Here is a 21905-nt window from a genome sequence, read left to right as displayed (position 1 = left end):
ATTTTCAAAAGTTGTTGATTTAATCAAAATATACCCCGTTTGTTTTACTATATCTTTTTCAACGAGATTTCAGTACAGAAATGCCTGTCTCTTAACCAAAGATTCATAAACACACGTCTTTCATACACTCTCGACTAAAAGAACCTTCATCCATCAAAGAACCTTCAGTACCTTCCTAGAACGACGATTTTTTTTATTACTACATTTAAGTGGCCAACTCGAGCCTAAATGTTAACGCAATCAATTCCTATGAACCGCATAGGCGAGTGCAAGAGCACGATGAAGCGCGGCGAGTAACGCGGAAGATCATCGATCTGCCGGAGATGATTTAAGATGCAGAGGGCTGGCGGAGTGTCCGAGACGAACGGAAGGTTGAGCAGAATTAATTGAACCGCTCGAGGAAAAATTCTAATCCACTTGGTCCCCGGAATTATCGGTCGCGCGGCCCCTCAAGAGCCAACGAATTTCAAACAGGGGGCTGGCAGAGCGCGCCGTTCCAACCGGAGAAAATTCTGACGGTGTTCTTGGCTTCGGGCGACACTGAGCAGCCAGCCAGCCAGACACATAGACAGACAGACCGACGGAACGACAGACACACAGACAGAGAGAGAGAGACACGCAAGACGATAGGTGGAGAGACGGAGAGTGCGGAGAAGTTTCCGCGTCACGGTTTCGCCACGAATCCTTAGCTCGCACGAGGAGCAACTCTGAAAGCCGACTTCCCTCTCGCACCTCTGCCCCTCTCCCTTCTCAATAAATTGAGAACCCAACGATCTATAGGCGCTTCGGATACTTCGGAGACGCTCCATCCATCCATCCATCCATCCATCCATCCATCCATCCATCTATGGGCCTATGTGCCTATGGGCCTATGGGTCTATGGGTCTATGGATGATAGCCCGATAGCCCGATGTTAACCCGAGGGCCCGATGATAGCTCGATAGCCCGATGATAGCCCGATAGCCCGATGATAACGCGATAGCCCGATGATAGCCCGATAATAGCCCGATAGCCCGATGATAGCCCGATAGCCCGATGATAGTCCGACAGCCCGATGGTAGCCCGATGATAGCCCGATAACCCGATAATAGCCCGATGATAGCACGATAGCCCGATAGCCCGATGATAGCACGATGTTAGCCCGGTAGCCCGATGATAGCCCGATGGCGGCCCGACGGCACGATTCCGGCCCGACAGCCCGATGGCGGCCCGGCGGCCCGATTCCGGCCCGACGGCCCGATGGCGGCCCGACAGCCCGATGGCGGCCCGACGGCCCGATTCCGGCCCGACAGCCCGATTCCGGCCCGACGGCCCGATTCCAGCCCGACAGCCCGATGGCGGCCCGGCGGCCCGATTCCGGCCCGACGGCCCGATGGCGGCCCGACGGCCCGATTCCGGCCCGACAGCCCGATTCCGGCCCGACGGCCCGATGGCGGCCCGGCGGCCCGATTCCGGCCCGACGGCCCGATGGCGGCCCGACAGCCCGATGGCGGCCCGACGGCCCGATTCCGGCCCGACAGCCCGATAGTCCGATAGTCATATCGGGCTATCATCGGGCTATCGGTCTATCGGACTATCCATCCAACCATCCAACCATCCATCCATCCATCCATCCATCGAATCCATTTAGCCCGTGAAAACTGACCTAAATGTTTGAAAAGGAAGAGTGTATTGAAACATATGGGGCACACTTTGATTAAATCAATGGCTTTTGAAAAAAGATGTGCAGTCTTCTATACTCACATAAAAATCCGATATTTCATATGTATCAACCTAATATATTGACGTTTGAAAAATTCAGCCCTTTTTACAGAAAGAAAAATTCTTCCTTTGAGGGGTTTTATATTCCAATTGGTGGTGTAGCGAATACTGACCAACTTCTGTTAGAAATGAATTAACCAACTAGGCCAATATTTCTTTCGCCTACTCACTGGCTAAAATAAATATAACAGATGATCCTAGTTGTACATGCGGATATGAGATTCAGGATGTGAACCACATATTATAGCAATGCCCTTTTCTAGAAAATCAAAGATTAAAACTAATAGGCAAATTAGGAAAACAAGGCTTTCCTCTTTCACTGTCAACCAATGTTATCCTTTATAAACCTACGGCAACTATATTTAACAGCGTTTCCTCCATTCTAGAGGAATGTAACCTATTGTTATAAAACAACCTTTGTAAAACACGTCGCACAATAATTTCCTCTTGGAAGCTGCAACTGCGTTAATAATAAAAAAAAAATTCAATGTCAAAACCAAAATCTAGCGTCGTTTGCGTCTCTTTGCTCAACGTTGCTCGAAGAAGTCAGCCAACTGATTTCCGCAGCGAGTCGAACTAACGCGACGCGACGTTAAAAATGCCGCGTTAAAATCCACATAAAATTAGAAAGCGCTCGTAAACGCAGCTAAAATCTGCATGATCCTTCCCGCAATACTGCAAGCTTTCGTATGAGACAAATCAGCTGTCCAGCATATTCTATCGTCTTTTAAAATAGTTCCTAAAGTCTAAATTACAGTTATTATATTACTTGCACGTTAATTAAGATGTGCCTAAACTGTTATTAAGCTACTAAAATATAGGCGCTATTAATCGCCAAGATATAGAACAAACCTGTATTTCAATGCTCGCAACTGTGTAAATAAATCAAATGCTTTACACAGCAATTTCAAAATTTTAACTTTACAATGTTACATTTAATTGCGAGAGTTTTCTGGTAATACTAACGTTGCGTTTATCGTAGCTTCAAATGGTTAACAGTTCATAGGCAGAAATATTTTCTCCATACATTAACACTTAACGGACGGGTCGAATCTGCTTCGTCTTTCCTTGCTTCCGGGCCTTTTTTCACGGGAATTAAATAAACATGAATGCATGGATTCAAAGCGTTGTAACTACAATAAAACTTTATTAAATCAATTATATTTCTTATAATATTTCATAACAGTATTACACAATGTGCGTAAAATGAAAAAAAGCTAACGCAACGTACTAAAAAATTCAAGCAAAAACGTAAATCTACGGGGACCGTGCTGGGAAGTCGGAATGGAAAAACGTGAATCTACGGGGCCTGTCCGTTAAGTGTTAACGCTGAGAAATTAATATTTCGTAGACCACTGTGCCTCGTCGAAACCGCGCGGAGTCGCCTAATGGCAACAGGGTAGAGAAAGAGGACAAGGAACATCGCGCTCGGCGCACGAGCGGTCGCTGCTCGCAAACCCGTCGATAAAATCCACGGATCGAAGATGATTGCGGCGCTAGATGCGTATTGCTTCGTGAATCGTGTTAATTGCGCGTAATTGCCGGTGTTAGGAGAATGAGCCGCGGCGCGATACGACGCGATACGGAGCGAGCCGAGGTGCCGGGGAGAAGGAAAATCGGAGGTGGGAGCCGTTTACAGTTAAGCCAGGTTGAATCGAGAAAACGATCTCTCCGCGGCGACGGAACAGACCGTCCTTCTGCACCCTACTTCGCAAAGCGAGCAACAGACGCGCGCGCGCGCGCGCTCGCGTCGGTGTTGGTACGCGCCGAGCGCGGATCGTTTTTGGTCGACGCCCGCGTTTTCCCGCGATCACGGCGAGCCGTTGGTCCGGAAAAAAAGGTCGAATCACGGCCTGCAGGATGTGCGCCGGGCATTTTCGATTCGGTCTGCTCGCGATTCCGGTTAAAGCTCTCCGACACGAATGCTCGCGGAATCGAGTCTAGCGCGCGTGTTCGGTGAACCTCGATCGAACGCGTTAGCGGAGAAACGCGAAAACCCGCGAACTCCGACGGATCGGCGGAGGAGCGTCGACGCGTGGTTCTATGTTGGTGCGCGCGTAAAAGCGCGGTGGAGGGAGAGGGAGAGAGAGAGAGAGAGAAAGGAGAGAGAGAAAGAGGACAGGTACGTAGTACGGTGAACGGCGAACGGAGAACGGCGAACGGTGAACGGTGAGCGTGGCGGCGGCGGCGGCGGCGGCAAGACGTGGCATGGAACGGTATGGAACGGCACGATTCAAAGATTGGTGGTAACTAGGTAGCTGACGAAGCTCGTGTACCCCTTCCTCGACGGCAACCTGTAGCCCGCAGCTCGCGAACGCCGACCAGTTGGCCGGGCAGGCCGGCTCTCGCTTAGACCAGCCAAGCCCGAATCCGAAAGAGTCTCGGTCCGCCGCTTACCGTGCACGGATCAAGTTCGTTGTCCGACCGGTCTCTACCGCCGCCGAGTTCGAGTTTTCGGAAAAGTTCGGACATAATTGCGGTCGCCGCGGCTGCGCGCCGAAATACTTGCGGGCACGCGTATAAGAGGCAGTAGGTAACCGAACCGTTATCTCGCGGTTGCGGACGCGAACCTGCAGACGCGTACAAGTACGGGCGACACAGTGCGCTCTCCGGCACGCGGTCCACGATCGGCTCCGACCGCTCGATGGAAGCAGTCTCGAAATTCGGTCGCGCGAGCGTTTCGAAACCATTTGATATCGCGTGCTCCGTTAAGAGAACGCGATCCTTTGCTTCCGCATGATCGGAACCGCGTCGAATTGCCTGTCCGCGGTACAAGGCACGAGCGCACGGCGTCCCGGTTTTGCATGGGTGTACACGTAAGTGAACCAGAACGCACTCGATCCAATCAGAACCGATCCGATCCGTTTCGAGTCTCGACCGGTCCAGCGACCGTCGTCCACCTCGTCGCGTTAACGGTACATCTCTCGCCTCTGGATAGCGGTTGCTTGCACGCCTCCGATGCCACCGAAATACCGATAAACCGGAGACAAGGATACGCCGGAACGCGAACGTCGGCCTACGAAAGACCGCGTCGCAGCCAGAAGATCTCGGCGACAGGTAAACGAGCAAAAGATACTTTTCACCGAGACGGGTTTCCTTCTGTGTTCCATTTTCCATCGGATCGCGAGATGCGCGAAAGGCGAGCGGCACGCGAGCAACGAGGCTGCGCTCTCGCGACTTCCATATGGATCGACCGTCGCCGATCCGACCGTTGCCCCGTTTTCCGAGGCTCTGAAACGCCGATCCACGGAACGTTTCGCAACGATAATCGTCGCTTATTCCCGAGAGTTCCAGGGCATCGCGAGAGATCGGTCGTGTTCCGGATAGAAAGCGAGCACCGCGCGACGAATCGATTCGCCGCTCAGCGAAGACACCGCGATCATCGCTGCACCATCGACGTCGTTGCGATAATTGTCTCGTTGCCGTTTCCCCGAATCGGTGAAACAAAACGCGTTGTAGGAAACGAGCGTGTCGCGTCAATGTCACCGACAAAATGGCTAGGGACCGTTCCGGTTCGGAATATTCAGGGATCGCTAGCAACGCTATATAGCCTACGGTTGTGTCATGAGTTTTGTACAGTGTATACTAGGTTTTAATGTTCAAAATCTCTAAGTATATTCTATGGCATCAAGTGCGAACATTGGCTCGAATAGATCAACGATATTAACCCTTTGCACTGGAAGCCATTTTAATTGTAATTCCAAAATCATTTTTCTAACATACAGAATCTCCATTTTATAAGGTAAAGAGGTTATGTTCAATTGAAATTGAATCCTGTAACTCATATAACAACAGTTATAGTTTTAATAATTTTTGAAATTTAATTTTTCAAGACATTAAAATTATTTCGGAACGTTCTGCAACAATTTTAGTGGTGACACAGAGTCACCGCTCGAGTGCAAAGGGTTAACTACATTGAACGTGTTTCTATAAGCAGTGATTACTATCCTAGATCGTCTATGATTTTTAAATTAATGTAAAAATGATGTCAAGTAGCAAAATACATTGATCCATTCGTATACTATTTTATATCTTGTATATTTGTTATAACTGTTTAATAAAGCTCTGATTGACCTATGTTCATGAAACATACCGCTCTTTTGTTTAGCGGCATATATATATACCGACAATGTTTGAATATTAAAACCTGGAACACTCGATAGACAAGGCTGGCAATGTAAAGACACGGGATGCGTTTTGCAACGCGCTGGTGTACGCGTTCGCAGGACGCGGGGCTGATCGCGCAACCGCCGTAATCTCGTAATCCTGTAATCGTGTAATCGCGGGATCGCGCAATCGCCTCCGCCGAAAAACGACGATGGTCGAGAGGCGGTGCTCGGTTCGCGGCAGCGCGCGGATCACTCTTCCGGAAGAGTGTGCGGGAGGTATGCGAAACGACCGAGTCGGCGTTGATGTTGATGCGATGTTAACGTCGGTGTCGATGGCGAGCGGCCGCGGCCGTTTGCGTGCAACGGTAGCACCGCGTCGGGCTCGGCGATAATGTTACCCGTGACTCTCGGTTCCAGTGTTCGCTGCGAGGCCGCGGAATGTTTCAAGAGCCGTTCTTCCTGCACCCGCCGGGCTCCAGGCCTCGCGATGGCATCTACATAAACCCGATGAGCGCGTACATCAGCGAGCCCGCGAAGCCGAAGGACACCTCGGAGTCGTTTTATCTCCACAGCCCGCACGATCTCGTCTACACGAGGATCACGCGGCTGTTCTCCGACACGGAGAAGCATCGACACTTCGAGAAGAAGGACGAAACTTTGACTGGTAAGTGGCGCGTCCTACATACATTTCATTCTCCGTTCTCTCCTGCGGATCCGGCGCGCGACGGGACCAGACGCGAGCAGTGATTTGTGCACCGAAGACTCTGCCCGCCGCGGTTCTCTCTCGCGGATAGAGATGCGATCAAGTTCAATAACTGTATTGAACTCAGTATACCGTACCGACGAGACCGAGTCGATTCCAATAGCCAAGTTTCGTTACGTGGATTACGATTGCTACTCGGCGGCAACGATGTCTCAATGAACATACTTCAAATGTGTTTATTCTATACAAATAGACATCGAACCCTGGAGCGGACGCTTCCACTTTCGAGAAGGTACTTGGAAGTATTGCGGCGAGTCGAATTTATAAGTAGTGCTCGAATCTTGAATGTCAGAATTGTGAAACGGGTTTTTTTCGTTAAAGTACCCCTAGAGCATGTCTCGTTGAAGTTCGAGCGTACCCGCGATATACTTGATCCAATCTCTACTCGCGGAAGAGCTAGGAAAATATTCGCCTGCGGCTCGGTTGCAGTGAAAGTGGACGTGCACATCAACAACGGCGATCGACCGACCAGCGGAAATTGTTACGCGGCCAAGTCCGAGACGGCTCGGGAGCCCGTGGAGCACGCGTACGAGCAGATCGGCACGCGTCAAGAACCGGAGGCCGTGGGCACCGTCGCGGCGGCGAGAAAGAGGCTGCCGGAGAACACGTCCGACGACAGGTATGCTCGCGAAACCGTCGAGAGCCCTCGGAGGGCAACGACGCCCCGTCTCAGCCTGAACGATTCCAGCCGTTCCCGGCAAACTGATCGCAGATACAGCAGGTCGAGCAGCGCGAGCGAGTCGTCGAACCTGAGCAGCGAGGTGGCCTGCTTCTCGTCGAGCACCTCGACTCCCTCGCTGTCGCGGAACAGCAGCAACGAGCGCATCGGCGGCAAGGCGGCCAAGAACAATTCCGAGGTTTCGCAAGGTACGTTTCGCGGATCGATACGAGCGATCGACGCGGCCGGTCCCGTCTCGATCCCGTCTCGATCCGACACGACACGTCCGGTCCTGGACCGATGTAAAATGTTAACGAGATAGTGTCGACCGTTTTCAGAGAAAAAAGACCACGCCGGCTCGCAAGTAGAAAGCGAAAAGGAAGTTAAACCGGCTGGCACCGGAGCTAGGTAAGTGGAACGAGCCGCGATAAACGACTACGGCGAAAAATTGGTAAAAACCGGTCTTCTCTTCGACTGACTTCGATCCGATTCCATTCCATCCGGTCTATATTCGTGACTCGATTTCGAGTCGCGGCGCGATCCGTTCGTACCTCGCTCGCCCCGTTCTTCTCGCTCGAGGTGGCCGACGAGGCGCGCGTGCGCGTGTGCCCGCGATCATCTCCTCTCGTAACGGACTGCCGCCTGCGGATATTAGTCAAAATCGAGCTTACGGTACTCTCTTCTCGTTCTACGGTTGCGGTTCTTTCGCAGTATCGCGAAACCGCCGCCACCGCCGCCGCCGCCCCCGCCACCGGACAGAGAAGACGTCGTGGTGCTGGTGGTCAACACGAAGCAGGAGGCGATCGGCCGTGACGGGAAGAAGGACGGTGTTGCCGGGGAGACGAACCGGGATGGAAAGAGCCCGGAACACGGTGTAGCAGGTGAGCTCTTCTCGCGTTTCTTCTCCCCTCGCCCCCCCCCTCGCCCCCCTCGCCCCCCGTGTCGTTTGAAACAAATCACCGGAGATACCAGGATAGACCGCTCGAAAAGCGGAGTCGAATCGAACGAGCGATTTGACCGCGTCGGCGCGCATGGTAGGCTGGGTCGAGAGCCGCGCGAGGCGTATCTCCTTAATTAAAGTTAAACCGTCGCGGTCGCGTCGTTGGATCGCGAAGACGGGCATGGCTTACTAGACCATGGCGCTCATCGGGCATATAATACACTTACCTAGATTTCACTTGCCCCGACGCACAACGATTCCTTCTCCCCTACCTTCTCCTTCTGTTTCGGAACAGCGACCAACAAGTCCGACGTATCCTGCGGCGAGCATCAACAGCCGGAAGTACCGCCCGCCAGTCCGCCGGCGGACACCGAGGAAATTAAGGCGAGCCAGGCGTCGCATCTGGTCAACAGGCACATGGTGCTGCCGTTCATACCGCCGAAGTTCGCGAACGCGGACTCGAACACCTTGCTCAAACCGTCCGAGTACCTGAAAAGCATCTGCAAGACGTCCGCGAAGAACAGCCTGTCGAAAGCCAGGTCCGTCCACGGATACAGAGAGGTTCGCGGTAGCTAGATCGATCTCGAACGACCGCGTTCAAGGTGCACCCCCGTTCGTAGGTCGGTGGACAACCTGGACATACAGGGCCGGGGCACGGACCGCAGGGAAATCGCCGCGATCCGGGACCGGAAGGAGCTCAGCCAGGAGGAGGAAGAGGAGGAGGAGGTGGACGAGGAGAGGGAGGGGGAGGAGACCGAGGCGGAGGGAAGGCGAGCGGAGCCGGCGGGGGACCAGGAGAAGCAACAGTGCTCGGGACCGCCACCGCCCCCTCTGTCGCCGTTGCAAAAGCTGCGACGGAACGGCGAGGAGACCGGTGCCGGAACCGGAAGCGGCGCCAACATGGGCACGAGCGCCACCGCCGAGGCCGACCAGCCTATGGCGAAGGCCGCGCAACCTCTCGCCACCATCAGCATCCAGGATCTGACGAGCATCCAACTGCGGAGGACCACCGCGAAGATGAATGCCACCAAAACGTTCTCCGCGCCGCCGCCCCGCAGCGTTTCCATGACGAACGGTAAAAATCTCGCTTGCTTCGTTTTTTTTTTTTTCTAGAAAAACCGTCGACATGCCCCATAATTATCATCTTCTCCGCGTGCTCTTAATTCGGCATTCTCCATCCGTGATTTGTAATTTGATTTTAAATTGGGTTTATTGCATAGAAATTCCAGACATTTCTCTAATCCAAGCACTCTCTAAGATATTTATTACCCGCTTTCTCGGCCAATATTGGATTACGTATGCCTTACGTGGCCTCCTTCCAGTTTATGCCATAAACACATGTCATAAACATAAATATGATGCTTCGCTTTATTGCTTCCATTGTCCTTTAACCTCTCGTTTTAACACTAGGACTAACGAATCAGTAAAAATGATTTTTTTTTTTCTTGTTCAATGCCCGATGTCACGAAGAATGATACTGTGAGAAATTTTTAGATAAACATCATTTCGTCATACGCGTCGTACATTGTTTGAAAGTATTAGGTCGAGTCATAAATTACTTCCGATGCAGCTCCATAGAATCTATAGTTTGTGTCTATCCACTGCGAGTCATCGTGACAAGCAAGTTTTTGTTACCACTAAATAAATCAAATAGGAAGAGAAGCAAAGAATGCATAAAAAAACAAAACAAATGTCTGATAAAAAAGTTGATTATGGCGAGACTTAATAATATACATTTGTTGCGATTAGAAATCGGTAGTTCTAGTATAAAAATTAACTATTTGAAGCTAAGTAGAGCGGTTGCTGATCTACGCTTTTTATAATAAAGCTATTATATGTAATCAATAATCCACAAGTCGTATCATGCGATTAATTTCTATGCCTCTTTGAAAATAACAAAATCTCCTTTCCCCTTGAGGCCTTTTATCATTTTTGCAGCTGTTAAAGATAACGAGCCCTTTTGTCGTACCTGTACGCTTACCAATAACACCACAATTAACCTCTTTATATCGATGTATCTTCTATATGTCAAAGATGTAATAATGTCAATGACCAATTAACCCTTTAACTTACAATAACGCCAAACACGAATAAGATGCCTCAGAGTCGTCGTGTACAGTTTCGAACGCTCAGCCAATCTGTTTATGTCCCTGCGCGCGAACGACCTCGGTGTCGCTTTTGGCCAGCAAAGTTGGAAATTAAATCGTCAGGCAAGGGGTTAATGTCAATGTAACGCCCCTCTTGCAGTTTCAGAAGCCTTCTTCGTTCAAAAGACGGACCTGATAGCGGAACTGAAGAAGACCAAGGACATACCCGGCATCAAGAAATTGAAGGTGGAGATGGCGCAGGTGGAGAAGACGCAGGAGCAGAATCTCATGTCGGAGATCAGCAAAGCGTTCAGCGCTTCGAACTTTGTCGACCAGGTACACAATCAGACTTCTTAAATATTAACAGCCGTGCCGAGAAAACCTTAAAAATTTCATAAAATTAAAATCTTATAATCGACGAAATTAGATTTACAAAGGAAAGGCATATTGATATCGACTACTTTTTTAACATTGCTATCTCCTGCAGATCTCAATAAAATTAAGAAATCCTAACGCACTGGCTAAAAGATGAAATTTTAAATAATTTTATCACCCATAGACGGATGACGCGACATGTTAATAGTATAATCATGATACATTTTTCTATTAATGCAAATAGGATAAATTTGGTTAATAACAAAATTATGATATATTTTTTAGAAAACTGTGCCGATCGAACTTATATTAGATGCAGTAATAAATAATTTCCGATGCAGCAAAAAGGTTTTTCCTTTCACTGAAAATAGATGAGGCTACCAAGTGAATAAAATAAAGGAACAAAATGCTAGATAAAAAGAAGAGACAAGATAAATATTTGAGAAAGAAACGGAAATTGTTTATTACTCGACCGGGTAATTCAAATTTTCGCGAAGTCAAATCGTAGACGTTGATTGCTTGGAACTTATTCGTCTTCGTGCAGATTCCAGAGAAGGACAGTTCCGGTAATCTGATACCGATATGGAAGCGGCAGATGCTGGCCCGGAAGGCCGCGGAAAGAGCCAAGAAAGAATTGGAGGAGCAGATCGCCCGTGAGAACGAAGAGAGACGGCAGAAGGCGATTCCGGCGTGGAAGAGGCAATTGCTCGCCAAAAAGGACACCGAGGAGAAAAAGTGCGTCCCCTAGGTTCTATTGAATTGACAAATTTATAGTCTATTGCATTGGCTATATTATAGCCATTGCTGACTTGATCGTTGCTAACTTTTCTCCATCGGTTTAGGACGCAACCGATACCGGTGGCAGCGAAGATGGAGGCGCCCGTGTCTCAGAAACGAGACGCCTCGCCGAATCGAGCCGAGGAGAAGGTGGAGCTCGAGGAGAAGAAGAGCGAAGCAAGTCCGCCGTGTAAATCCTCACAGCCGACCGAGCCGGAAGAAGAAGCCGACACCGTCATCATTCCGTGGCGAGCCCAGCTCAGGAAAACCAACAGCAAGCTGAGCATTCTGGACTGATCTATCGACCGAGAGAAAACCCGACGGTTTCTCCATCCGCGTTTCTTCCTTCGATTTCGGTTGCGAGCGACGCAACATGTACATATAGCCGAGTAAAATTTTTATCCTAAGATTCCGAGGCGCGTTCACCTTTTCCACGAACAACACAACCCGTGCCTTTTTTTTTTTTTTGGCCGTTTGACCGAGGCCCCGAGTTTTCCAGGTGAAACCCGGGGCGAGAGTCCCTTCGCGCAGGCACGTGAATGGGGAATAACGGTTCTGCGAAGGATGCGACCAGGAAATTATTGTCGGTCAACCGTTCGGTTTTCGACCGCAGGTCGAAGCGTACGACGGGGGTTGGCGAAAGAAACGAGCGGCTGCTCGCTGCCTGCCGCTTTCGCCGCGTTTCCCATTGGCGAAACCATTGAGAACGAGGGAGCCGGGGATGCGAAGCGATCCGCTCGTCGTGCGTCGCTTCTCTCGTTCGTACCGGGAAGCGTACCCGCGTTCACGCGCTCTCTTCTCGTTCCCCGTACGAGTTCACGAATCGTTTGAATTGTTCGGTGGTGGGTGACCGTTTGACGACGCGATTCGCGTCGCTCGAGGAAAACGCGGCACGGTGACGACAGAGCGGATCGGCGTTCCGAGCGGAGAGTAACGCGGAGGTTGTGGCCGTGGGTGCTCGTGGGAGAAGAGGAGACACGTGCGTGCCCCTGCGTCGGTGATTACGAGCAAGAACAGGAATAGGAACACCGGAGAGGAGCGGTAGTCGTTGGGTCGCGATCGACACGACAGTGACGCAATTGACCACCGGCCATTGTCGGCGTAGGGTCTACGTGCGAGCGAAGCAGTTACCTGCCAAACCGCCGCGATTCGAAAACATTTGGCAAGAAGCGACGCGGCGCGGCTCGCCGATGCTCGTCTTCGGCGCGAGATCTCTGAGCTACGACGAGCGTCTTGTCTAATTCCGCGGCGTCGCGGTCTCTCTGCCTTTCGAAAGCCTCGCCGATCCTCGTCGATCGCGTCGTCTCCGGCTTCGCGGTCGTCGGCCCTGAAGTTCGAAACCTCGAAACGCAGAACGTCGTTGAAACCAAACTCGAAACCGTGTGGCCAACATTGGACCACGAGCGGGCGCCGCTGCTAAGTCTCTGATCGATTCGCAGACTCGTAACTATCGCATCGAGGATGGCGAACGATCGTCGCATACTAGGTAAGGAAACCCCCGTTCACGCAGCTGGAAAGCTGAGTTTTTCTGCTCGCGAATCGCAGTCGGATTGCTGGCGCTGTCAATTTCAAATTATCGGCTCGCGATGGTTCATAGTCCATCCCGCGGCACGGTCTAGCGAGCACGACCTCGCCGTCGCGTATAAATAGCGGACGGAAGCGTTTGCATCAAGTTCTCGGCGAAGGTCGCTCTCGACTAGTTTTCGTAACTGTACGTCACGACTATTTCGCACGCCTGTAGATCCGGTTCGCTGTGCGGCCGCCCGCGTTTCGGCAACGGTCGCGTCGAGATCGAGCAGGGAAACCTTGAGAGCGCGCGGGACGATTGCTGGAACGCGGGCCGTGATTTGATCGTCGAGCAAACAAGTCGAAGCGATTGGGTACCGAGGCCAAGAGGGATCCGTTGATTCGTTGATTTGCTGAAACCGCTCGCGATACGAGTAGGTCGCATAAATATGATTAGCAAAGTAAGCGGTCACTCTGTTAGCAGTTAGCAACCCCCGTTTTCGGCTACCCTTTGAAGAACGAACGCATCGGCAACGCGATCGTTCGACTCGCGTAAAAACGCTCGGCCCTGATCCCATCGGTACCGGTGCGAGCATGCCGTTACGCGACTCTCGTTCCTTTCAGATTGCCTGACGTGCAGACAGGTGCTGAACATTATGGTGATCCTGGGGTTCATGCTGAATTACATGCTGCGCGTAAACCTGACCATCGCCATCGTGTCGATGGTGATACCCGATCACAGCAACGCGAGCCACGTCGCCGGCCTTAACGCCACCGGCAAATGCTTCGTGTTAGGAAACGAGACCGAGTCGTTGGACCATAGCGCGACGCCGACGATCGCGGAATCCGAGCAAACCCGGTATCCCTGGAACGAGTACGAAGTCAATCTCGTTCTGGGGAGCTTCTTCTGGGGTTACATTTGCACGGAGCTGCCGGGTGGCAGGCTGGCGGAAACCCTCGGCGCGAGGAGAGTCTTTGGGTACAGTATGCTCTTGTCCAGCGCTATAACGCTCTTGACGCCGGTGTGCACGAGTTATGGCTACGTCGTGGTCGCCGCTTTGAGAACGCTTCTTGGATTCTTGTTGGTACGTATCTAGCGTGTTCGCCGTGCCGAACATTCGACCGACGTCGGCAACGATCGAAAAGATTCCGAAAATGACGGGTTCGTGGTACGGTAGAACTCCGTTTCTTTTTACGCTAAATTAACCGCGGTCGAAATCACCGATTTTTAATTTTACGATAAGTACCGCGATCTTTCGAGAATTCTTCGTGGCGAATTTTATATCGTTTTACTTTAACGAATTGTTACGCGGCAGTTATCGTTACTGTTCGGTAGGTTTAATGTTAATTTAATTCAATTGAATTTATTTGAACAGCTATTTTTAGAATAATGGAACAAGAACGTTTTGAATGACGGAGAATCGTTAATTAGATATTCCCTCTGTGAAGAAGTGTTTTAAATTTTCAAACATTCGCTGCCATATTATGTCTGTCTTATAGTTGTCGGTGTCAACGAATTGAAATTTATACGAACTCGGCGGGAGATTTATTGACCGGTTCATTTAACCGAGTAGATTTATGCAATAGGAGTACGGTAAATTCTTTCCAATTTTCTCTCAGGTTGTAAACAATAATGAACAGTTTGAGAAGAAAAGATGCAATTATTCAACCTTTTCCACTCGGTTTTATAGCTGTTGCCAATCAGCGACTATGAAAACGAGGCGCAAGATTCGAATGAGATGGCTTTAATTGAATACTTCACTCGTTCGGATTAAATAACGCTTAGTTTAAATAGATATAATAGGAGTTCAGCAGAAATTTACTGCGTCGGGCATTGTCCAAAATTTCGTTCCAATAAATGGAGTTTTACCGTATTAGATATCGGTTCTAATTAAAACTGTTATGAAGAACCTAAAATATTTCATGACTGTCGGTTTACGTCTTTTCCCATTTCGGTTATATAAATATAATTATTCGACTCCGGCTTTTCATTACACATGTGGATTACAGCATTACATTGCGTAACAAATGCAAATATATTTCTTTTATTTTTTAAAAGCTTGAGTTTTATGCGAGCTTGTCACTGGACCTGCCATACCGGTTTATTGCTTTCAAACTTATTAAAACTACGAAATCACTTTCGCCGTCGAATGAATTTCTTTAAATTCGAGTATACATTAGAAGAACAATGTCGAGAGGTCTGAATAAAATTAGTTACGTCGTTCTTATAAAACAACACAGCAATTTCAAGTCAAATCGATTCCGAATTAATTATTAATGGTAACTCGACGTCAAATGAAGTCCGCGCAAGTGCTGTAAAACGTTTATATAAAATATTGATACACAAATATTGCAATCAGAAAAATTTGATAAACGTTTACACTGTTGATGCAAGATATCGTTACGGATAGGTCACGTTACCGATTACGATAGATCGCCTATGTGACGTTACGTTACTGATATCACCAAGTGTCACCATTCGAAGATTAAGAACCGATAGAAATACATTTACATTCATGATATAATCACACTTCATGCTCGGCTCCGGACGTTTTCGTTTATCACACGGAACCGAAACCATAAACCGATGAATGAGTTAGTATGGAAACAATATACTTTATATTAATTATGAAACTGTTTCGGTTCTTCAGTAATGATCCTAGAACCGGGACGAATATATTATAACTCTTTCCAACCCCCGAATAATTGTGCTTAATGGTTTTGGAACGCGTAGGGTGTTACCTGGCCTGCGATACAACCGATGACAGCCAGATGGATTCCGCCAACGGAACGCAGTAAATTCGTCTCGAACATGATGGGTATGGTATTAGTATTGTAGTATTGTACTCTTCTGCACACCTTCGAGCCGCAGTTTGATCCGATAACGAGGATCGATACAAAGGATTTCTTTGTTCTGATTGGCTGACGATTCATTGCTGAGATAGCATCTGCAGCGGATTAGATAGTCGGTAAAATGGTGGGGACGTGCGTGCAAGATTAGGTAGTAAGAAAAGTATGCGAGAGAAGTACCACTGTACACTATACCTGATTGCAAAATGAACGATCCACAGACTTTAACTATTTCGGCTATTCCAACGATTTGAAAAGAAAGAACTCGAAACTGGTCATTTTAACCGGCACGGTAGGTTGATCGTGAAACTCGTAGCTCTTCACAAAAGGGGTAATATACGGTTACCCCTTGTTTTTAGTACACGTGCATTGATCGTAAAATGTCGTAAGGATTATTTCGTTTAGGGAATATTGTATTGTAGGGACTTCTGTCGCCGTCTCATTCTTGCTCATCCTCCCTCCTTCTCTCTCTCTCTCTCTTCCCATCCCTCTAATTACTCGCGCACTATATTTCAACTACACGAGGCTTCGAGGAGCTTAAGTAATAAACTCAGGTCACTCGAGGCTGCCTGAACATTTGGTGGACATCTGTTCCATTCATTTTGTATTTTACGATACTCGTTCCTAATCATTGTACCTTCCGTACCCGGGAAAACCCAACGATGTGTACTAGTTGAAAGGAACCGTATGCTGCTTGAAATTGTAAACGTTAATTAGTCTTCAACGTAACCGTGATCGTCCATTGCGACGTTGATTTCAGCTTCGTCGCTCGGCGCAGCGATAACAATGCCGATCTGCGGGTTCCTGATCGCTTCCTTCGGATGGGAATCCGTTTTCTATGTGACCGGCGTGATCGGTCTCATCTGGAGCGTCGCCTGGTTCCTTCTCGTCTTCGACTCTCCGGCTCAACACCCAAGAATCTCCGACGAGGAGCGCCGATACATCGAGGACGCGATCGGATCGTCTGCCGTTGCGAAGGTACGCTGTTCGGACAGGTGATGTCCGATGTACGGTAACTCTCGCACTGTCCCTCAGCATAGTTGTTGGTGATCGACGACTGCTAAATAATTAACCCCTTGCATTATTATGTCTTTCAGAATTCTATTGATTACGACTGTTTCTTCTTTAACCCCTTGCACTACGACTCCTTTTACGTCACGTTGATTAGCATTTATTTATTCTTAATACTTTCCTTAACTCTTTGCACTCGAAGACATTTCAACTGCAAATCTAAAATAATTTTTCTGACTTCTAGTATTTCTATTTCATATAACAAAATTCATTCTATGCATATGAAATCGAGTCTCGTGACTCATATAACAATTACACTTTCAACAAATATTTCAATCAAAGCTTTGCCGATATCTATGAAAATAATTTTGGAAGGTGTCGCAACAATTTGAATGGCGCCGTCAGATAATTTTTATTTCTTGTATTATCTTTATTCACTTCCGTTATTAGACTTTGACAATAGAAAAATTCAATTTGACTTCGATTTATGAGAAATTAATAATTTATTAATTTAGTAGATCTTGCGTGGAATCTTTATAAAGAATCCGACTCGTTGTTATAGTGCAAGGGGTTAACCGTCAGCAATGTGGGGGTAGGAGGTTGGAAAAAATAGTGAACACACTTTATATTAACTCAACAATACTAAAAAAGTGTTTATTCTAAATTTTGAATACACGTGGCAACCGTTACAAAGTTCTGGGGACGACTCCGATTCTTCTTCTTCTCCATCCCTTCCTTGACTCCCACATCGTCCTACTGTGCTACCATCTAGCGGTCTGAAAAAAAAAGAAAAACACAATAATAAAATACATTAAACAAAAATGATAAAAACAATCTCCCACAAGCAATGTTAGAGAAATTACAGTACCGATCTCTGGTACAGCTGGTCTCCAATATTTATCGTTCTTTTCGGTCATCAGGGTCTCCCCGTTCCATGGAAGTCCATCTTCCTCTCAGCTCCCGTCTGGGCTATTGTGGTCACTCACGGATGCAGCGTGTTCGGTTATTTCACCGTCGTTAACCAGTTACCGACCTACATGAAGTACATCATGAACTTCAACATCAAACAGGTCGGTTGCATTTTTCCTTCCTCATTCGTATTTTCATTGGGGGAAGAAGTCTGTTGCATCGTTCGTTGTTTTTAGAATGGACTAGTCTCGTCGTTACCCTATCTGGGTAAGTACATATTCGCCGTGATCACGTCCTCGGTGGCTGATCACCTGCTGAAGAAGAAGAAGCTGTCGGTGACGGCCATTCGGAAGATTTTCACCAGCTTCGGTGAGTCGTCGAGATCGATGAATTTTTTTTACCCTTTGGGAACGATGATTGTTTAAAGTAGTAAGAGGATTTTATTCGGAGTAACGAATCATGCATCGGAAACGCTGATTGCACTATTCGTCGAACGACCGGTTCCATCATTTTTGCTTTACAGTTACTGAAATTATAAAAACACGGTCACATTAATATAAAATTCAAACATATTAATATAAAAATGATAAAGAATCTATGTAAATTAAATGTGAAAATCTGAATAAGACATCTCGTGCGAGCCACATTTAGCGGTCGGTACGGTTAGCGTTAACTTTGATTAATAATGAAAAAATAAAGAGCATTACCTGATCATCTGTTGTGCGCGTAAGTCATGCGCGTTCAACTTCAAAAGCAAGATGTATAATTGTGACGTCTTTAATATGTCGACAGTCGTCCGCAATGGATTGATGGTAATGTGCACAATGTTCGCTATTACATTCCATATTCTGTTCCAGCTCTGATCTGCCCCGGACTGTTGATGATCGTGCTGGCAAACCGCGGCTGCGATCGGGTCGCGTCCGTCGCGATCTTTACGATCGCTCTGACGGTTAACGGCGCCGTGACAGCCGGTTATCTGGGCAACGGGTTGGACATCGCGCCGAACTTCTCCGGAACGATCTTCGGCATAGCGAACACTTTGAGTTCACTGGGCGGTTACCTGAGCAGCTACATGGTCGGCACGATCACGTACAAGAACCAGACCTACACCCAATGGAGCATCATATTTTGGGTCCTGGCGACGACCTACTTTTGCGGTGCTGTGGTGTACACGATCTTCGGCACCGGGGAGCTACAGAAATGGAACAATCCCAAAGAGAGCACGGCACGCCAAGCCGGCTACGTCGAAAACGGTCTCGGTGATCATCAAGAGTCTCTGCCGCTCGAGAGCAAACCGATTCCCTAAAGGGAGTTCGTCGCCGACGTCGACGGGCGTTCTCGAATCGCGATTTGACGACTACTAAAGTATTTAAGCTACTTAGGATTATAGAAGACAGTCGCCGATGACGCGAACGTAAACGTTATCGAGATTATCCACTTTTCGCCTGCGCCGAATCGATGACTGCAAACTCGTTTATTCCGTAAGATGCGGAGCACGTATTGTTCCTGGGTCCAACTATGATTGCGAGCGGAAAGCGTCTATTACCTGTACCTGTTTCTTCGACTTTTCATACCGAAATCTTTCTACGATATGTAAGAGTAATCCTAACTTTGAGTATTCGAATAAAGTAACAATTGCATAAAAATTCTGTTTAAAGTTTTCTTTCCTCGCCGGCGCATGTAGGCTTCTCAGTTTTCAAGAAGCCTGTTCTCGATTTTCGTTTTTTTTTTTTTGCACAAGTCTTTGCACGAACGTTTAATAAACTCAAACATTCAAATTGACATACGAATTTTAACTAACGCTGTTCGTCCTCTACGTCTTCTAATCTATGCAGACAATTGTTATTTTGCATATCCAAAATATTTTGCACCAAGGCTTCGTACATGTAATCTTATCAGCACCAAACAAATTGCGGATTCTATTTTTAACAACGTTCGCAAGCACTAAAGTTGCATAAAATATGAATCAGTTGAAGCGACCATAATCTGGGAGAAATATATACATAATTGTGCAATATATGTATTGAAGGACTAATTTAAATGAAGGAACGAGTTAACATCAACTTAACATAAAATTAACGTTTCAATGTTTGCACCTTGTAGATTCGATGAATCTGCCCGGAACGGTGTGCCGCGCGACAGAGGTGTACCACGGGTTGCAGGTAGATCGGTGCAGCGACGCGGCGCGGCGGGACACAGGTGAAACGCGGAGCGACGCGACGCTGGACGACGGTTCGGGGAACGCGCGTCGCGATGGCGGGCGTTGGGATGATGTTCGCCGTGGCGCGTGGCGCTGCGGCGCTCCGCCGGCGTACCAGGAGACCAGCTTCGTCGGGAGATCGCACGAATTCCCGCGCTTTTTTCCCACGCCCCTTTATCAACCAACACGTTCCTTTCACCTGTGCGGGACGACGACTAGGTTTCGCTCGGAGCCAGTTCCCAACGAATCTCAATTAGCGCTCGATACTTCCGAGCCATATTTTCATGTAAAATAAAAATTGCCTGCATCGGTTGTCAGGCATAACAGGCGGAACACGCTTGTTTTTCTGTCTTTCGTCGTTTTGACAAGTTCGAATTAATCCATCAACGCTTTTAGGTCCTTTTAATTTTTACACCGTTTTAAATTGCACCTACCCAATTTTTACCGCAAGTAAAATTGATTTTGGTACTGTTTCTGGTTTCCGTTTTCTTTATAGTTACAAATACGTGATGCGTATACTCCGCTTGCAACAAGCACAGTGGCTCCTAAAAGTATTCGGACACTAATATAACTTTGTTTTCTATGCTACGATGTTTTTTTTTTATTTTTTCAATCATGTAGGTGACGTTTTATACTGAATCGAAAGTTTGTTGCATTTCGACATTTATATACTCGACTTTAATATACTGTAAACGATATTTTTCGTTTTAGTATATATTTATTTAAATATGTGGCGCAGAAGTCAAACTTATCTAGTGTCCGCATTCTTTTGGGAGTCACTGTATACAACAACAGTGTTTGTTACAAGTTATATGTCAGAAAAGTTATTTTAGAATTACAGTTAAAATGACTTCGAGTTAATAGGGGTTAATACATATACTGTGACAATATTAATGTATTTTTGGATTATAGAATAGGCTTGATGAAAGGCCTGACTCAGGAATAAACATACTGTATATTCCTACTCAAAACGGAACACCCAGGAAATGTAGACAATACTTTTAGGGTTTTCCCCGGGTAGGAAAGGCAGACCGATCAAGAGTGGGTGTCGTAAATTATTGAATGAATAGACCAGATGTGTACAAAGTGTTTGGGTCTGCGAGGACAGTTTCGAGTAACCTGAACATACTGCTTAGGCCCTTGAAGTCCTGCACAGCTGAAAGGTAAAGCGCGCGCGCGAGAGAGAGAGAGAGAGAGAGAGAGAGAATGTGTAGAATTATATTGCGAGTGAAATACGGTGTATGTATAAGAGAGTGGTAAGAAAATGCAGCGAAGAGAAAAAGGAAATGACAGAGAAGATTTGAAGGCTGATTGAGAACGGAACCATGTGCGGGCGACCTCCCGCATTGTATTCGCACAAAAGAAGTTATAACGTTGTAAAAACTTGCCGCTTTACCTAATTGAGGAACTGTTAATTTTACTACGTAGGATTTTCTAAATTCCGGCAATTGGCGCAGTCCGGGATTACTGTTATTTGTCACAAGCAACTTATTGTGCTATTTAAATCTTGACTGCGGCAAGTATTTAAACATGGGCGATATAAAATTTTGAAACTCAGCATCAGAATTTCACTATCGAAATTCCAGTGTGACGTATTCGAATAAATTGAATGGTATCAAGCTTTTTATAACATAAAAGAGTGAAACTAACTGTAGTAATTTCTGTGAGCCTCGTACATACACCTTAGCAAAAATAATCTCAGTTTCAGTTTTGAAACATCTCGGTTCCGATTTCACTGGCAATTAAACGACACAAATATTGTGGACTGTGCTCCATTGGTCTAGATAAAAAACGTTCAAATTTCGACAACGAAAAACCGCGGCTGCTTCCGGTTTACCTTTTCCCGCGAACCAACGCGAACCTTTCCGTCGGCAGAAGATTTAGAGAAAACGGGAGACCCGCGGAGCGGATTGAAGCGGAGCCGAGCGGCGCGGCGCGGAGGCCAGGAAAAGCACGCGG

The 21905-nt window shown here is 47.7% G+C and overlaps 2 protein-coding genes across 7 annotated transcripts; both read left to right on the top strand.

The window, feature by feature from the left end:
- The first annotated feature begins 3755 nt into the window (after positions 1-3755).
- On the top strand, positions 3756-11852 carry F (espin protein forked). Of its 6 annotated transcripts, none has more exons than XM_078189388.1 (11): positions 3756-3883; positions 6288-6534; positions 7063-7252; positions 7307-7500; positions 7630-7699; positions 8003-8172; positions 8527-8770; positions 8852-9306; positions 10479-10654; positions 11238-11428; positions 11536-11852. In XM_078189388.1, the coding sequence occupies exons 2-11, from the start codon at positions 6309-6311 to the stop codon at positions 11765-11767; spliced, it is 2148 nt and encodes a 715-aa protein (XP_078045514.1). In that variant the 5' UTR covers positions 3756-3883; positions 6288-6308; the 3' UTR covers positions 11768-11852. The 6 variants fall into 6 exon arrangements, with proteins under 6 accessions (XP_078045514.1, XP_078045510.1, XP_078045513.1 ...); XM_078189387.1 differs by lacking the exon at positions 3756-3883 and adding an exon at positions 4156-4818 and having other exon boundaries at positions 7322-7500; XM_078189386.1 differs by lacking the exon at positions 3756-3883 and adding an exon at positions 4156-4818.
- A 559-nt stretch (positions 11853-12411) lies between these two features.
- LOC144474508 (putative inorganic phosphate cotransporter) lies at positions 12412-19380 on the top strand. Its single transcript, XM_078189399.1, has 7 exons — positions 12412-12956; positions 13601-14061; positions 15711-15795; positions 16587-16804; positions 17758-17907; positions 17983-18115; positions 18604-19380. Exons 1-7 carry the CDS (start codon positions 12932-12934, stop codon positions 19050-19052), a joined length of 1521 nt encoding a protein of 506 aa, XP_078045525.1. The 5' UTR covers positions 12412-12931; the 3' UTR covers positions 19053-19380.
- The last annotated feature ends 2525 nt before the right edge of the window (positions 19381-21905 follow it).

This window comes from Augochlora pura, chromosome 8 (genome assembly GCF_028453695.1).
Source record: "Augochlora pura isolate Apur16 chromosome 8, APUR_v2.2.1, whole genome shotgun sequence".
NCBI lineage: Eukaryota > Metazoa > Arthropoda > Insecta > Hymenoptera > Halictidae > Augochlora > Augochlora pura.
Note: the sequence above shows the minus strand (reverse complement) of the source record. Positions and strands in the feature narration are given on the sequence as shown.

Bases quoted from the DNA above. Each gene is read 5' to 3' on its own strand.
- F (XM_078189384.1), top strand. From the start codon at position 6,309: ATGTTTCAAGAGCCGTTCTTCCTGCACCCGCCGGGCTCCAGGCCTCGC. The intron at 6,535-7,062 runs GTAAGTGGCGCG...GCTCGGTTGCAG, and splicing joins GAAGGACGAAACTTTGACTG to TGAAAGTGGACGTGCACATC. The intron at 8,173-8,526 runs GTGAGCTCTTCT...GTTTCGGAACAG, and splicing joins CCCGGAACACGGTGTAGCAG to CGACCAACAAGTCCGACGTA.
- LOC144474508 (XM_078189399.1), top strand. From the start codon at position 12,932: ATGGCGAACGATCGTCGCATACTAG. The intron at 12,957-13,600 runs GTAAGGAAACCC...CGTTCCTTTCAG, and splicing joins GAACGATCGTCGCATACTAG to ATTGCCTGACGTGCAGACAG. The intron at 18,116-18,603 runs GTGAGTCGTCGA...ATTCTGTTCCAG, and splicing joins GAAGATTTTCACCAGCTTCG to CTCTGATCTGCCCCGGACTG.